At 43.8% G+C, this 18047-nt stretch overlaps 1 protein-coding gene across 2 annotated transcripts in view; it reads left to right on the plus strand.

The window, feature by feature from the left end:
- Slain1 (SLAIN motif family member 1) overlaps positions 1-18047 on the plus strand; it is a 58592-nt gene that overhangs the window by 5622 nt on the left and 34923 nt on the right. For both annotated transcript variants that reach the window (XM_029468693.1, XM_021182133.2), the window contains exon 2: positions 1171-1310. In XM_029468693.1, the coding sequence (XP_029324553.1) occupies positions 1171-1310 (140 nt within the window). The remainder of the gene's footprint in view (positions 1-1170; positions 1311-18047) is intronic.

An 18047-nucleotide genomic window follows, 5' to 3' on the forward strand; every position in this document is an offset into this window, starting at 1 on the left:
TTCAACTTACCCTAAATCTATTGACTCGGAAAGAGGGAGCTGCTGTATGCTCGAGGGTTTGTGTTGGAAGCACTGAAGATAAGAGCAAGTAGTTGGCCTAATCTTTACTTGCACTAGAAAGAAGTAGCAGGCATTGGACACAGCAGAGACTGCAGGCCAGGGATGGTGGAGCGGAGTCTGTGTGTGGGATAGCGACAGCATTAGGGAAGAGGAAATAGTGGATTGATGGAGACCTAGTGGGTACAGGACTGTGGGCCACATTCCAAGAAGTCTAGGATGTATTGCAGCTACCGTGACGTGAATTAAAAAGATATTTTAGATTCCTCATCTGACATAGGAGTAAGCTGCTTTGTAGGGCTGGAAAGACAGGTTTTCTACTTTTAAATGATGGAGTATCAGCAGTCTAAAGAACATAAAAATTATTGTGTATAATTTTTTGAGGCAAGGTCTCACTAGGTTGAAGCTGGAGATCTATAAAGATCACGTTGAACTTAAACACACAGATCTGCTTCCCTCTGCTTCCCCAGTGCTGGGACTAAAGCTTGCAGGAATGAAGTCATGCTTTTTAGTTAAATTCTGATGATGGCGCTTGTGGGCTGCAAGAGTGGAGTTGAGTAGTTGTAGCAATAATTGTGCTTCGAAGCCAAGGATCATAACTGTCATAGAAATTGTTGCCAGCCTCAAAGGTATTCAAGGGAGTAGCCAAGGTAGAATATACCCTCCACCTCTGTGGGCCCCTGGGCTCACTCTGACAGGTGGCAATCTTGTCTGATAGTGAGAGGGTAAATAATGAAGTTTGATGTGTCAAGAATGGATACTCATTAGAATCACAGTAGCTTGGGAGGATACTGTTGCAAACAGGAGCCATGGCTTTAATTTCTATGCTTGCCAAGTGATGTCTTAAGATAACAGTTCAGTTAGCAGAGGCTTCTCTCAGAGCTAAGGAGGGATTTTCAGATGTGTTTTTGAAGTAGTTCTCAGCAGGCTTTGGAAAGTAACCTATTCTATTTGGGGATATTTGCCTGTTAAAAATGATTCTCTGTACTTTGAAGCAATCAAATGTGGCTCTGTTTCTATGGGAACGTTCAATGCATGCTGTTTTCCTCCCGAAGAGAGGCACTTTATGTAATCTATATCATGCCTATAATGTAGATTTCTTTCTTTTTTAAGGTTATATGTTGGCTCTTCAAAGACATTCACCTCACCAGAGAAGTCCCTGAGTCCTTTGCAGTGGTGTAGACATGTCCTAGATAACCCAACTCCTGAGATGGAAGCAGCCAGACGCTCCCTGCGCTTCAGACTGGAGCAAGGTACTGTGAGTGTGTGCACGCTCTTTCTTCAACCTTGCACTGTCCTCTTGGCTTCTGTTTCTGGCTTGGGAATAGACTTCAGCTGATAAGATCTTACACTGGGGTACAGGTTCTTGTCGCATGTGATCCGTCTGTCCTGAGGAATACACAGTTCCTTACTGAGGGCTCTGCTCACTGGCCTCAGGGGACTAACTACCTTTAGTTAGAGTTTTAGCTGATGATATGGATCAGATCTTCTTTTTTTTTTTTTTTTCCCCTGTTTCAAAAATGTGTCAGTAAGTGAAATGAGTCTGTCTTCACTTTCCTAAATTGGTAATTAGGACTTGTGGCTCAATTCTAAGTCACACTGGGAGTTTCTTGAGGTCTACTTTGTTGTATTCCTTCTCTGTCTAGTTGGATGGATGACTGGAAGTCCTAACCTCTGTATGCCAGAAACTAATCCTAGTAGTGTATGTCCCATTAGTTAACCGGTAGAGACCAGCAGAAGACACATAACACACACACAAAGAGAGAGAGAGAGAGAGAGAGAGAGAGAGAGAGAGAGAGAGACATACAGGCAGAGACAGACAGACAGATTGACAGAGACAGAGAAGCAGGCAGACAGAGACAGGCAGAGACAGACACATAGATAGATAGATAGATAGATAGATAGATAGATAGATAGATAGGAGATAGGTAGGTAGATAGACACACACAGAAATAGACAGAGGGAGAGAGACAGAGACAAGAGAGACAAGAGATGGAGAGAATTGTGGGAGAAACAGCTAAAGTAATTCGTGGTCTGTAGCTCCTTCCTTTTCCTCTGTGTCCAGTACTTCGAGGCTGTAAAAGTTTGACCTTCCACCTTGTTCTCTAACCTCTCGGTGTCCGCTCACTTTCCAGGAACACCCTTTCTGCCCATGCACCACTGTATCTCAAGTCCTGTTTGAACTTTTGAAAGCACAGGGCCCGCCCCCTCCAGGGGAAAGAAGGTGTTTGTGTGAGGATGGGCAGAGGGCATCTGCCTTGGTGAGTCAGGAGCACTGCTCAGGCACACTGAAGGTTAGACTCTGCTTCTCAGGCTCTCCAGGGATAATGGATGGTTCCGAGACACTTGAGAGGAGGACAAGCTAGGTAGAGTTTCTTTGCCTCTTAGTCCTACAATAGTCAGTACTTCATGTTGACCAGAGGCAGGTTTTTCATTCAGCTGTAGAGGTGAGAAGGGTAAAGTTGAGTGATCGAGAGGTTTGCTAAGCAAGAGGATACTTGGGTGATGGGGTCTGAGTTGGGGTCTCCCTGACATCAGGAAGCCTATCCTTAGCAGTATAGATTCTGTACTGCCTGTTGTATTGGCACGGCCATAAGTTAATAGCCACAGAAATCTAGCTCAAGTATTTGGGGAAGGTGGACTTTAAGGCATCTGTTTTGTTAACTATTGATGTATTGATAGCAAGTTGAAGACGGTCATAGGAACAGGGATATGCTGGGAGAACACTGGCCGTTAGTGCCCGTGCTGTGGATGGTACCCTGATGTCCAGAGAATCTACCATCAGTTCCTATCCTGCTCAACAAACAACCAGGTCCCTGTCTCTCACCTTCTTTCTCAAGTAGACTTATGGCCTTACTGTGTGGACATGTTGTTGTATGAGTATGGTTTGAAACAGAAGTCAAATGAGATTCAAGCATGACAACTCTTTAGCTCAGATGTCAATGAACATGCTTCTGCAAAGGGTCTTGTAATACACACCTTGAGATTTCCAGGCTACACACTGTTGTGACTGTGCGACCCGCTTGTCACCCAGAAGCAACCATAGATGTCACACTAAGTAGACAAAGTTATGTTCCAATGGCACCTCATTCATTGGCACAGATTCGAATTTCAAGAGATTTTTTTTTTCTGTAATGAAACACTCCCCTCCCCTCAAATATAAAAACTGTTCTTAACTGATAGATATCAAAGAGACAGAAGGTGGCTGGATTTAGCCCACCGTGGCCATGGTGTAGCAGTCTCTGCGTCAGGTGATTGGCACATAGTTAAATTACAGGGTTGATTTTTGAGACAGAAAAGAAGCTTTTAGTAAATGTAATGTAAATCTGATTAATATTTTTGATCAGATATTTGATCATCTAATTTTGCTTTTTATTGGCAAATGAGAAGTCGTGTGGACATGCAGTGAAATCAGACAGTTTTATTTGTGCTTTAGTTTATTTGAATTTTATAGAAAATATTTTAGGTAGAAAACTAATTTTTCAGAAGCAAAAACAGTGGCTGACTAAATTTGTTTATTAATCTGCAAACTTTTGCTGTAAGACTAAATGCTTTTGCTTCAAAGATTTGTAATTCCTTGTAACTTACTGATTTGAGCTGAAGACCTTGGGCAGGGTGGAGCTGAACACATTGAGCTCCTTGGTAGCGTGCTGCCTGGCAAGCATCAGACCCCACGTTCTGCTAGGGAGAGGCTGTTTATCGGCTGGCCATTTAACAAAGAGCATCGACTTCATAAAATGATCTTTTCAGCTTAAAAAATATTAGTCGTATGGAATTTCAGAAAAGGACAGCTGATAGCCTCATACTTTCCTGCTTATTTTTCGGATGTATTATGTAACAGACACTGTTCGTTTTTCTGTTTATGTCTTTTAATTTTTCATTTGTTAGATGGCCGTTGAGTTACCATTTTAAAGTTTCTTAATCTTTTGAGAATTTCATACATGGATAGTGTATGTTATTCTCTATTTCCCCCAACATTTTTCTGTTTCCCCCTACTCCTCAAATTCATGACCTCTTTTTAAATTATTTTTTCTCCCTTCCTTCTTCTTCCTTCCTTCCTCTCTCTCTCTCTCTCTCTCTCTCTCTCTCTCTCTCTCTCTCTCTCTCTCTCTCTCTCTCTCACACACACACACACACACACACACACACTTGTGACCTTGGGTTGTGAGGTTTAATTTCTGGTTCCCACTCCTCTCCTTTTATATTTTCTCAGCACAGCTTTCTAATTTGGCTTTTTATGAATTATAGCATGCATAGATTTTTTGTGATAGTGCTTATATGCAGGCATTGCTATATCTTATCATATTTTGCATCTCACTTAGTTTTTACTTTGCTACACACAAAGGTGATTTTCTCAGTTCTGGTCATCAGTTTACTCCAGACTCTCTGGGTCCTCTCGGAGTGTAAGGGGCGTGGTGTCCTGTCCTGTTCCTGGCCGTGCACTCACTTCCGTTCTTTTTAGTTCAAAATGTCTGTCGCCTTCCACAGCAGCCATGGCAGGGTCTCCTCTGCCCCATGCTCACATCCTCCTGGCTTCTTCTCAGTGGCTCCTCAGATGCCCGCCCTCTCTTCCAGACTCTCCTCCTTTATTGGACTGCCGCCTTTACTTGCCGCTTGGGATGAGAAAAGGCGAGGGAGTCTGAGGGGCTGAACCTTGAGGGTGCCATTGTCTGTGTATCTTTGTCCCAGTGGTTGGGGACACACTGAGTTCATAGGTTAATGTTTCCCAGAGGACGTAGAAGGCTGTCACCTTCAGGCCAGATGCTGCAGTCACTGTAACGCTGTTCTTCTTATATGTTCTTTACATGTCTACTGCTTAAAATCACATCGGTGGGCGTTTTAGAGTATTGTCCTGTGTTGGGGCATCATGAATTTACCCTTTAATTCCTCTGCGGTGCTCATACAGAGTTACTTCTCATCTGGAAACTTTGCCTGCGCAAGCACCTGTTGCCTTATTTCTGTATAAGCTCTTTACCCGCAGCCTGTTTTCTCTGTTCTTTCTGGGTACTCCTGGTGGCCATGTGTTCAGTTTCCCGCAGCCGATGGTCAAGATTTCCTTTTGCTTTATCCTATCCTTGATTCCCTCTTTATATTTCTCCTGGCATTTTAAGAACTCATCTTCCAGGTTGTTGCCACGTGATCGGGAGTCCCCATAGCAGTCTCCCCCTTTCTTTTCTGTAAGGTGTCCTTGTCTATGTTTGGTGTCTAATGAGTCTGTTGGACTTTATTCAGATAATTAGATTGGTCTTTGTTAAAGTCTGAGCGGCACCTGAGGACTTGAGTGCTTTCCTACCTGTTTCTCCACAGAACTTCCTTCCCACTGTGGACCTTGCAGCAGCAACTCCAGACCCTTCTAGAGTCTTACTCATTTCCCTTGTGGTGGGCTCATTAAACAGAGTGCTGAAATCCAAACCTGTCACCCAGTCGTTCTCTGCTCTCTAAGATGCTGTGACCCTCTAGCCCAGTGGTTCTCAGCCTTCCTAGTTCTGCAGAGTCTTTGATACAGTTCCTCATGTGGTGACCCCCAACCATTTTGTTGCTACTTTATAGCTGTAATTTTGCTACTGTTATGAGTCACAATGTCAATATCTGTTTTCCAGTGGTCTTAGACAATCCCTGCTAAGGGGTCGTTTGACTCCCACCCCAGAGGGGTTCACCACCCACAGGTTGAGAGCCCCTGCTGTAGTCCGATGCCCTTATTCTCTGTCTTCCTGTTGGTCTAAAATTTTACCTTTTGCCCTAATGTGGTTTTGTAGAATTTCTACCTAGTCTCTCCTCTTGAAAACTTACTGACTTCTAATTAAAGGACTTTTTTTTTTGGTCAGTGACAGGAGAGGTGAGAATTACGTTTTAGCTGATATGTGCAAACACTAGAATCTCGTGAGCTCCCCGCATTTTAGAAGTTTCACTGGCTCTAATGCAGCATCTTTTTGTGTGGATATCATTCCTCCCTTGGGCAGACCACCATTTCCAAGAGCAGGTTTCACAGAGTGCTTTCATAGAGACTAGTGTGCTGTGCAAAGGCAGCTGTATCATGCCCATCACAAAACACCAGGCGAAAGCTTGCGCTTTCTTTTCCTGGACACGAGGGGCTGCTCACCAGAGAGCGGATGTTTCAGATGGTTGGTTTCTAGTTCTTGCGCATGATGGTTTTGAAAAGAAAAGTGCTTAAAACTTTTCTGTCAGGACATGTGAGGGGCTCTGGCCATGAGGTACCTGAGGGTATTTGGTGTGCAGGCCTCTCTTGGCCTTTCTTTTTTCTTCTGCAACAGATCAGTGTTGGTGACCAGGTAGCTATCCTGCTGAGGAATGAGCCACTGCAGGGAGGTGTCTCCAAAAGGCATTGTCATGGTCCGTCTCCATCTCCCCTCACTTGGCGTTTTTTTTCCTTTTCCAGACATGCTCTTTTGTGTGGTCCAGGTTGGCCTGGAATTCACTACCTACCCACATAGCCAAGCCGCCCTGGACCTGGTCTCCTGTGCTAGTCAGCTATGCTGAGACTGCTTGTGCTAGCCAGCCATGCTGAGACTGAAGCCTGGGCTGCACACCTGTCCCGGCTTGGTTTCGTCTGTAGGCACATTTGGCTGCCCTTCTTCAGGATTCTCTTCAGGTTAACTCTTCCAGGGCCGGTTCAGATTCTCAGTTCTTAAAGGGTAGTTAAGCACCTGCCTACCGCACAAGATCATAAATCCTGGAAAATGCTGTGAGCTTTGCAGAAAGTTCCCAAGCTGTGGCTTGAAGCTGTGAGAATAAACTAACAATCTAGCCCTTCTGAAGGAAATAGAGAGGGAAGAGTGTTTTGTGAGATATACTTCAGGAGATAACAACCACACTGTCTTAAATATTCCATTGAAATAATGTTGAAAGTAAAATAATTGCTCTTTTCCTAGTATCTCTAAGTCCCACTTCTGTTGGTATAAAGAGGTAGCTAATAAAGACTGGCGTGATTTTTATTTTTTTGAGCACTGATCTCACTGTACAGCCTTAGGGAGAATTCTGTCCTTGATTCCTTGGTTTGAAGATTGGATGGAGAATGTTTGTTCTCTATTCAGAGGAAACCTGTTTTGTTCATTCTTAAATGTTTGACTTTTCTGAGCAGATAAAGGATCTGCATCCCAGCGTTATCTTGAGTTATCAATGCCTGATACGACTTTGAGCACACTTTAAATGTTGGCCGTTGGGTTTTACAGTTGACTGACTGGATGCATTTAGGTTTTTTTTTTTTTTTTTTAGATGTATACACACACCGAAGTTTCCACTGAACAGTTGGTATTGTCAGTGACATCCTACTCATCAAGACGAAAGCCCACATGTCATATGGTGGTGCTCATTATTGTGAGCCCTGTGGATGATGCTTAAATCTGTTTTGTTCACTGCTGTAGCCCCCTCACTGAGAGTAGTTGCCATGGCACCGTGGGTGTTGGATGCTAATTACTGAATGGATGAGTCTGGGGCTAGGAATTGTAACTAGTGACTAGGCTCAGTGCTTCAGCTGTACTCAGCTCTGTGTGAGCTTCTAGTGTGTCACGTGGTAGGAAGGAGCGCTTTGAAAGACGTCGCTGGGCCAGTTCAAAGAGTCAGCAATACTGAATATGAATTAACTTTAAAGCCTCTGAAGTGATGTAAACACAGACATCTCTGCTGTGTGGGTCTTTGTGTTTCAGGACTTGAACCTAGCACACAGGATTCCTCTTTGCATGGCTACTTATTCTCAGAAGAAGATTCGTGCGATTTTCTTCTTTAACAGGGATCTGTTTATTCTACACATGGACGGAGATGCTTGTTCGAGTTAGGGATCATAATCTAAAATATTTTAGAAGGGTAGTTAAGTTATATATAAAAATAGAAGATCCCAAACTTTCCCTTAGTCTGTTCTTTCTCTTCTGATTCTAATTAGAACTGTAGGCACAAGCTTGGCATCCCTAAACTTAAAATCTGTTTATAAAACGCTCCAAAACTGGGGAGAAGATTTTTGAAAGCCAATGAAATATTTCAAGTAGAAAGTTTCATGCTATAACTCTTATTTCATGCACAAAATTCTTCAAAATATTGCATATGACCTTCAGTCTGTCCTGAAGTATAGATGAGCAAGTGATTTTTGTGTTTAGACTTGGATCCTTCCTGTTCATGAGTTAAAAAAAAATAAAATCCAGGTCCCAAGCCTTTCAGATAAAGGCTAGACTACCCGTTGCCAAAAAGCTCATCTCTATTCTTCTGCCCTTTTGAAATGCAAATCGCAAAACCACATAGAACTTTGCTAGGTATGATCAACTCCTTGATAGCCTGGATTGGGATCATGGTCACGGAGAAGTCAATCCATGTCACGAGGCTGGGATGTTGACCAAATAATGATCAGAAAGCTTATCTAAGTAATTTGAAGTGCCTGATATGTGGCTCACTTAATTTGGGTCCAGTTAATAAAAGCTTATCTGTCTTAAGGTGCTCAGATGTCGCCCTGAATCAGGACAGTCACATTTGGGGAGTATGAGTGTCTTACACAGATAGCGCAGCCCTCACAGATACAGTCTTCAGTCATGTCTTGCTGTGGCCACTAGGGCCTTATGCTGAGAAGTTGAACAGAGTCTGGCCTCTGTTAATCTTTGAGTGATACTTGCCTCTGTTCTTCTCTCAGTTATGGTGTTGTGTTCATTCCCCAGTCGAGTCAGACAAGAGCATTTGGTGTGACCCAGTGATCAGAAAGGTGGCCTTTTCATTTGTAAAAAATCACACAGATTGAGCGGAGCCATTCGGAGCTTATCAAGTATCTGTCTCCTGGAGCCTGGCCAGTGTCTCCTTGCGTGGCCCAAGATGCTATCCCTGCCGGCTCAGGTTTCCACTCTTGAGGTGCTCTGCCACATTTGGAACACCAATTTAAAGCTTTGCAAAGGAGAGTTCATTTTAGGTAAGCTTTCCCCAAAGATGCTCTTTCTTGTTGGAAAAAAATAATTTAGAATCATGCTAAGGTGTTTTTGTTTGTTTGTTTGTTTTTGTTTTTTGTGCAGAGAAGGGTCTCCTGGTATGTGTATATTTCTGTGTGCTAGAAATTGAAGACATATTGCCATAGCTGTGGGGTTCCATCACGTGCTCCCTTTGCTGTTCTGTTCAAAATAGCCTCCGTGCATGCGTGCCAGTTTGGGTGATGATTTAGTGAGTTGCAAATACGTAAGGACTGGGTCTCTGTTCAGTTTGCCATTTCAATCCATTGTAGCCAGCAACCTGGATATGTTTGCCAAATGTCCTTAGATAGCCCTTTTTTCCCTTTCTTCCTCCCTCCCTCCCTCCTTCCCTCCCTCCCTCCCTCCCTTCTTTCTTCCTCCCCCTCCTCCTTCTTTAGCCAATTACATGTGTGTTTATATGGTGGTGATTTTGTTTTGCATTTCCATCAAGGTTAGAAAGATATTTGTTAAAATAATCAGAAATTCATGGCAGTGCAAAGTAGTTGTTGCAGTGACTTTATTATTGATTTTCTATTTTATTACTCATAAATAAAAAAATAGAGTTCCTCCAAGGCAGTCTGTGTGTGTGTGTGTGTGTGTGTGTGTGTGTGTGTGTGTGTGTGTATAGTGAGTCTCAGTGTATGTGTGTGTGTATGTATGTGTGTATGTATGTATATATGTGCATATGTGTGTGTGTACTGGCTGGTTTTGTGTGTCAACTTGACACAAACTGGAGTTATCACAGAGAAAGAAGCCTCCCTTGAGGAAATGCCTCCATGAGATCCAGCTGTAAGGTATTTTCTCATTTAGTGATCAAGGTGGGAGGACCCCTTATGTGTGGTACCATCCCTGGGCTGGTAGTCTTGGGTTCTATAAGAAAGCAGGCTGAGCAAGCCAGGGGAAGCAAGCCAGTAAGTAACATCCCTCCCTGGCCGCTGCATCAGTTCCTGCTTCCTGCCCTGTGTGAATTCCTGTCCTGACTTCCTTTGGTGATGAACAGCAGTGTGGAAGTGTAAGCTGAACAAATCCTTTCCTCCCCAACTTGCTTCTTGGTTGTGATGTTTGTGTAGGAATAGAAACCCTGACTAAGACAGTGTGTTTGTGTGTATATATGTGTGTGTGCATGTCTGTAAGTGTGTGTGGTGTGTCTGTGTGTGTGCATATGCATGTGTGAGGTGTGCATGTTTGTGGGTATGTGTGTGTGTATGTATGTGCACGTGTGTGTGTGCATGCAGTGGGAGTTGAACCTAGGCATGTGCTGCGGTCATGGTTTCTAGCTCCAGGTCCCTCAGTTGGCTTTTACTGCTTTCACACTCTGATGGCTGGTTAGCTTTTATTATAAAACAATAAAATTAGTTGTGGTAGATAGTCTCGCCCAATTCTTGGGGCTTCTGAAATGTACAGTTACACTTAAGAATTTCTAGGTTCTCCTCTTTAGTAGGTGGTAGGGCTTGATTGGAGATGGTGAGGGTACCTATTACCAGCTGCAGGCATGGTGCTGAGTGCTGCTAGCCAGAGGAGCTCAGTGCCTGGCCTTTGCATTTCGCCAGACTCATTCATGAAACAGAAGATGGAGGTAACAGCTCTCTCTATTTCTTCTTCTTCCTCAAAGCATGCATAAATGGGGCCACCGAGATGGTACAGGTGTTAAAGGTGCCTGATGAGTTGAGTTCAGTCCCAGACTGAGGTGGTGGAGAGACCCAGTTCCTGCCTGCTTTCTTCTGACCTCAACATATGCACTGTGTCCTGTGCCCTCCTCCCAGACCCAGGCCAATCACGTGAATGTCATTCAACTTTACTTTTACAAAACAAACACTATGATGTTAGCAGAAAACCTGCACCTCAGGGATTGCTAGGGAGTACTTTCCTGAGGGTGTGACTTGTCAGAAGAGATGTGAGAATCAGTGGGGCCTTCAGCAGCTGGCTCTAGGGGTCCAGGTCAGGGTGGAGGGGAGGGCTGCCCTAGGTGTCTGAACAGCACAGAGAAAGGCCTAGCCATGGGGCCCACGTGTACAGTGTGAGCTTGATTGGCAGGGCACAATTGTTAGTGGTTGTGGCTAGTGTGCTGGTAGGAAATGAGAGGAAGAAATCCTAAACTGAGCGGCCCTAAATAGGTGATTCATGTAGGGCTTTCAGAGGCCTTAAGGGCTCCTGAGATGGGAGGGAAGCCCTTAGGAGTTCAAAGCAAAGGCGGGACATAACTGTCCAGGAAAGCTGCAGGATGGTGTCTGAATTGGGTTAGAAGTCATTAGAAGTCAGACACAGTTTGTTTGTTTTTTCTTTTTTAAGGTAAAATAAAATCAAACAAGACATTGATTGACTGGTTGCCGGTCTGGCAATGTTCTTCACCTGGTGGTTAAGTCCTGCGCTTATCATTTCAGTTTAATATTTGTAGGCTAATTCTATCATGGTCTCCAGTCAGAATGCAGAGGAAGCGCTTGTAGGCGAGAAGAGGAACGAGAATGACTCACATTCAGACTCTTTCAATGTATTTTACTGTTTCCCATGCAGAAATGATAATAAGCTATGAGTAGGTTCAAACATTTTCCCTTGATGGGAACTCCACATTTATGCATTCGCTTTATGCCATCTCTTGGATGAGTGGTTCACAGACCACTGGAATAGAATGCATGTGTGTTGCCTCCCTGATCGGGAGAAGAACACGCTAGCCCAGGAGATGCTGGAAATGAAGGACTGTAAAACTCCAGATCTCTCTCTTTCCTGTGCTTTCCCATGGCTCTCTCATTGCATCATGGGCCATTCATCTTGTGGGAGAGATGCTTTACAAGTGATCTGAGCTAACCTTCCTTTGCCAATGGAAGGACTCCGTTCTTTTCAGTGGTGAGATTATTGGCCCACTTCTCCTTGAGATGGAAGTGGTGTAGCCACTTCTCCTTGAGACGGAAGTGGTGTAGTGTCTTCAGTTATCTCATTGTTGCTGTTATCTGTCTGGCTGCATGGCTTACCTTGTGTCTGTGTGTTACCTGTGTGACCACATCAGATCCATGACAAGAGTTTAGGTCCTTCTTCCCCGTTGGCTCTGGATTGAATTGTTACCGTCAGAGACCTCCTTCATGCATTCCACGGCCCCTCCCACTGTCTTTATTTCAAACTATAGCTCTGTGTGGTTATCCAGAAGGACACAGTGATCAAACATGGCCTTGGGGATGCTTAGGGCCTGAGAAGTAGAAAAGAGCTAACATTTTAACTGTGATAACTGGGAACATCAACCGCTCAGCTATATTAGCCATTAGGACCCAGGAAATGCCTGATCTGCCGAATTTCATGTTAAGAATAACTATAAAAATCTTAAGATACCTGTGAAATGTCATTTTGCTATTGAATAATATACCTTAAGTTTATTAAACTTGATGGAATTTTATAGCTCACATTAAATAAATATTTTATGAGCTCATTGTTATCTTCATCCCAAATATGTATAAGGCTCAGTCTCCATATAGCAAGCAACTGTCTTTGATTTACTCTAGATATTTTACATGTATAGGCAAATGAACGTGTATTAGACTTTTTTAAAGGTGGTATGTAAATCATATTTTTATAGAATATCACAATATGAATACAGAGTTGTTATAATGTCTTGGACTCATAAATCTTCCTGCATACATATCATAGTGATTTTTAGATAATTAGATGTGTCATGCTTCAAATGAGAAAAGAACTCGTTAATTCTTAGTATTTCTAGTGATACTTTGAGAAGCCTGGGTAGAATGATTGACAGCCCTATTTATATAAGGCTAAGACAGCTCTACCCCTTTACTAGCTATTTGGGTTGCCTCCCTACACAGGACAGACAGGCACGTTACACTTGCGTCCAACTCTTTCACCTTCTGTTTGTTAAGGAAAGTGCATCGAGGACATCTTCCTCAAAGTAGGAGTAGGACGTTGTACCCCTCCCTGGTCCCCATTTGTTTATCAGGTCATGGGCTGCTGTGAAGAAGAGACTAAGGCTGCTTAGGGTTCCCCTGGGAGAAGTGTGGATCAGATAAGCCACAGACCAGATGCTGCCTCTCCAGGGGCTTCTTAGGTAGGAACCAGCTCAACCCGGCCGACATATTGAAGCCGGTGTTTTGTTCAGTGAGGTCGGTTTGCAAGAGTGAGATGAGAAAACACCATAACCTGCACCTTGGCTTTCAGACTCTCCTGTTGTCCAGATATTTGAGTATGTCTGTGAGCATTGGTGGAGGCTTGTAAAGACATAACATGATCACTAAGGGCCTTTGTACTGGAGGGGGTTGTAGACAGAGATGAAAGGCCTGCTATCCCAGTGGTTTATGGGTATAGATCAAAATGCTGTGAGCTCCATAAGTGTTCTAGTAATTTGTGGCATAATAAAAAGTGTTTGTAAAAAGATTATAATATCTGAAAGTATTAGGAGCTTGTAGTGATGCCTCTTGTGCCTTCACTGTTTTCAGACTAAGCGTTCCCTGCTAGTAAGGGCCTTGTGGTTGGTCCCATCTATGTGTCATAAGTAGAGGCCCAACTTCTCATTGCAGAAAGAATAAAACAGAAGAGCTGGAAGTATACAATCCTGGCCTAACTTTCATTTCCCTTCCAGGACTGTGACAATGAACAATGTTGTTTGAGTCACCTTGAGGAAACCATCTTTTTTTTTTTTTTTTAAATATGGCATTTAGAGCATTGGTTTCTGTCTTAGTCATTGTTCTATTGTTGTAAAGAGACACGTGACCATGGCAACACCTACAAAAGAAAGCGTTTAATTGGGGCTGGCTTACAATTTGTTTATTTTATTGTCATTGCGGTGGGCAGCATGGCAGCATGAAGGCTGGAGGAGGAGCTGAGAGCCCAACATTTGGATCCACAGGCAGCAGGAAGAGAGAGACACTGAGGCTGGCTGAAGCTCTTGAAACCTCAGAGCTCATTCCCAGTCACACACTTCCTTTAACAAGGCCACACCTACTCCAGCCAGGCCACAATCCCAGTCCTTCTCAAGTAGTGCCATTGCCCGATGACTAAGCATTCAAATACAGGAGCCTAGAGTGGCCATTCTTATTCAAACCAGATCAATTTCCCTGAGGTGGACTTTGAGCCAATACGTGTCCACTGTAGAAAGTGCCAGAGGCTCCCACATAATTCAGTGCTTGTTTCTAGGATATGAACATCTGAGGAAACAGACACACCCATGAAATTGCCTGGATAAAATAAAATGTATGCCTATAAAATAAAATGTATTTTAAGAAGGCTCTAATTTTAACGCACTAAAATTCAGAGACAGAGGATAATTCCTAGAAACACTCTTTGCTTTACCTAGTTTTTACCCATTTTCCTCAGGATGTTGACTGTGTGTGTTACAATGCTCAGGAATTTTCCACTTATGAAATGCATTATAGTGAGAGACTCATATGCGTGGTATACTTCCATACTGTATGTACCATGATGGTCTTATCACCTTCCCACAGACTTGCTTTTTTTTTTTTTTCCCCCAAACAAGAATTCACTAGCTTGAGGGTTTTGTGTCATTTGCTTAAGCCTAGAAACTAGCCTGTGGTGGGAAGGAGCTGGCGCCCAAGTGTCTGCTTCTCATTACTGCATCCTTTCAGTCTAGCGTTGACCTTTGTCACAACGTGCTATGGAAGACTGTAGTAAAGATGCTTTCTCGCTGGGTGTGATGCTGTGTGTCTCTGCTCTTAGCACTCAGGCTGGAGTGGGGGAATTTTGAATTCCCGGCCAGCTTGTGCTACATACTAATCTTGAGAGGAGCCTAGGTTCTGTAGGGAGTCCCTGAACCAGTGCTTTCTGTCTTGTTTCCTTTCCTTTCCTTTCCTTTCCTTTCCTTTCCTTTCCTTTCCTTTCCTTTCCTTTCCTTTCCTTTCCTTTCCTTTCCTTTCCTTCTCATCAGCTCTCATTGGTCATTTTCTTTTCTTAAAAGTAATTTCTAAATTTAAATATGTTTTGATCATATTCTTCCAATGCCCAAGTTCTCCCAGACCCTCTTCCCCTCCCTACCCACCCAACTTTTAAGTTTCTTTAAAAACAAAACAAAACAAAACAAAAAAACACCTCCAATACAGCAATAAAATTCCCCCAAAACCAAGAAAACAAAACACTACCCCTAAAGAAATAAAAACCTACCAAACTGTAACCAAATAAAAGCCACAGAAAGCCTTGGAGTCTATTAAATGTTGGTCAACTGCTGTGAACTCGAAACCTGTCCTGGAATGGTGTGTACCTTTCTACCGAAGGAAACTGTTTTTCCCTCTCCCAGCAGCTAAGTAACCTTTACCCTAGTGGCTAGGTATTCATTCATTCATTCATTCATTCATTCTATCCTTCCATCTATCCATCCATCCATTTTTAAAAAATAAAATACAAGACAAAGCTATCACATTGAAGTTGGACAAGACAAAAACAAGGAAAGAGAAGAGCCCAAGAGAAGAAGGCACAAGAATCAGAGACCTGCTCATCTGTGTATTTAGGAATGCCATAAAAACACTAAACTGGAAGCCATATTATAAGCACATATTATAAGAGGACCTGGTGCAGACCCATGCTGGGACTGTGCTGCTTCAGCCTCTGTGGGTTCATAAGAGCTTTGCTCATTTGATTCAGAGGGCATTATTCTCCTGGGGTCCTCCATCCCCTCTGGCTCTTATGTTCTTTCTGCCTCTTCTTCCGTGGGGTTCCTAAGCACTAGGGGTTGGGAGGAAGTTGATGGAGACCTCCCATTTAGGGCCAAGTGTTCCAAGGTCTGTCTCTGTGTAGTGTCTGCTTATAGGGCTGTATTTGTTCCAGTCTGTGGCAAGGGGAGCATGTCTGACACTGGCTGAACAAAGCACTGTGGGTGTAGCACAGTATCATTAGAAGACTTTTTATCACCTCAGTTTTCTTGGTTTTGGACCAGCAGTATTTGGTTTCACCCTGGGTCCCTGTGCTATCTAGTCTCTGGGTTGCAGTGTTGGGTATGGCTTCCATCTTGAGTTGAATCATTTATGGGTTCGTTATTCCCACAAGCTTTGTGCCAGTATTTCACTAGCATATCTTGCAGGTAGTATGCCATTGTAGAGGGTTGGTGTTTTGATAGCTTGCAGGGTACCTTTTTGTCCCAATGATGCTGGACTATAGGGGTAAAGGCACTGTGTAGATAGCAGTTCCACATGTTCCTCCCTGTTCCGTGGGTTGTGTAGATGTTGTCTTCAACAGTGGATCCTTGCTGTCAGGTAAGAGATTAACCTGTATAGTCTTGTCAGCAGCCCAGGTTGTTTGGAGATGCAGGGTCCCATTTGATCAACAATTCAATTAAATGTAATGGAATCCTGCTACTAGAAGCTTCATTCTGTGACAAGAGATGGCTAGTTGGGACTCTGTCTCACCCACCTTTTGATGATTTTACTCAGATTGCCTTCTTATATGTATATATTTAAGGAAGTGCCTTAGTTTGGGTTTCTACTGCCTTGGTGAAACAAAAGCAAGTTGGAGAGGAAAGGGTTTATTTGGCTTACACTTCCACATTGTAGTCCATCATTGAAGGAAACCAGAAAAGGAACTCAAACCAGAGCAGGAACCTGGAGGCAGGAGCTGATGCAGAGGCCATGGAGGGTGCTGTTTACTGTAAGACTTGCTTCTCAGGACATGCTGAGCCTGCTCGCTCGCTTGCTCGCTTGCTTTCTCTCTCTCTCTCTCTCTCTCTCTCTCTCTCTCTCTCTCTCTCTCTCTCTCTCTCTCTCTCTCTCTCTCTCTCTCTCTCTCTCCATTATTTTCTTTATTTACATTTCAAATATTATCCCCTTTCCTCATTTCCCCTCCAAAAACCCCCTATCCCATCTCCCCTCCCCCTGTTCTCCAACCCACGCATTCCTGCTTCCCTGTCCTGGCATTCCCCTACACTGGGGCATTGAGCCTTTTCAGGACCAAGGGCCTATCCTCTCATTAATGTCTGACTAGGCCATCCTCTGCTACATATGTGGCTGAAGCCTTGAGTCCCACCATGTGTACTCTTTGGTTGGTGGTTTAGTCTGTGGGAGCTCTGAGGGTACTGGTTAGTTCAGATTGTTGTTCCTCCTATGGGGCTGCAAGCTCCTTCAGCCCCTTTGGTCCTTTCTCTAGCACCTACCCCCAATTGGGGACCCTGTGCTGAGCCTGCTTTCTTATAGAACCCAGGACCACCAGCCCAGAGGTGGCCCCACCCACAGTGGATTGGGCCCTTAGCCCTGAATTGCTCATTAAGAAAATGCACTACAGGCTGGCCTGTAGCTAAGTTGTTTTCTCAACTGGGGCTTCCTTTACTTAGGAACTTGTGTCGGGTTGGTAGAACAGTAGCCAGGATGGGAAACCTACTGTATTAGGTTTCCATGCTGCCCCTCAAGTGCGTCTTAATGTTAGCTATCTTTCCCCATGTCCCCTTCCTCAGCCACCTCTGTCCTCCCACTGCCCAGGTGATCATGCCATCCCCCCATCCATATCTGTCTATTCCATTTCCCCATCCTAGCAAGGTCTATCTGTTCCCTCAAGTCCTTCACTCTGTCCCTACCCTCATAGTTCTATGGCTTGTAGCTTGCTTACCATCTGTTTCACACTAACATCCACATATAAGTAAACACATACCATATCTATCTTTCTGGGTCTGGGCTACTTCCCTTGGGCTGGTCTTTCTACTTTCATCCCTTTCCCTGCAATTTTTGTGGTGTCTTTTTTTTTTTTTAATGGCTGAGTAATATACTCCATTGTACCATATTTTTTTTAATTAGGTATTTTCCTCATTTGAATTTCCAGTGCTATCCCAAAAGTCCCCCATACCCTCCCTCCTACTCCCCTACCCACCCACTCCCACTTCTTGGCCCTGGCGTTCCCCTGTACTGAAGCATCTAAAGTTTGCAAGTCCAATGGGCCTCTCTTTCCAATGATGGCCGACTAGGCCATCTTCTGATACATGTGCAGCTAGAGTCAAGAGCTCCAGGGGGTACTGGTTAGTTTATATTGTTATTCCACCTATAGGGTTGCAGATCCCTTTAGCTCCTTGGGTACTTTCTCTAGCTCCTCCATTGGGGGCCCTGTGATCCATCCAATAGCTGACTGTGA

Source organism: Mus caroli, chromosome 14, assembly GCF_900094665.2.
Source record: "Mus caroli chromosome 14, CAROLI_EIJ_v1.1, whole genome shotgun sequence".
Taxonomy (NCBI): Eukaryota; Metazoa; Chordata; class Mammalia; order Rodentia; family Muridae; genus Mus; species Mus caroli.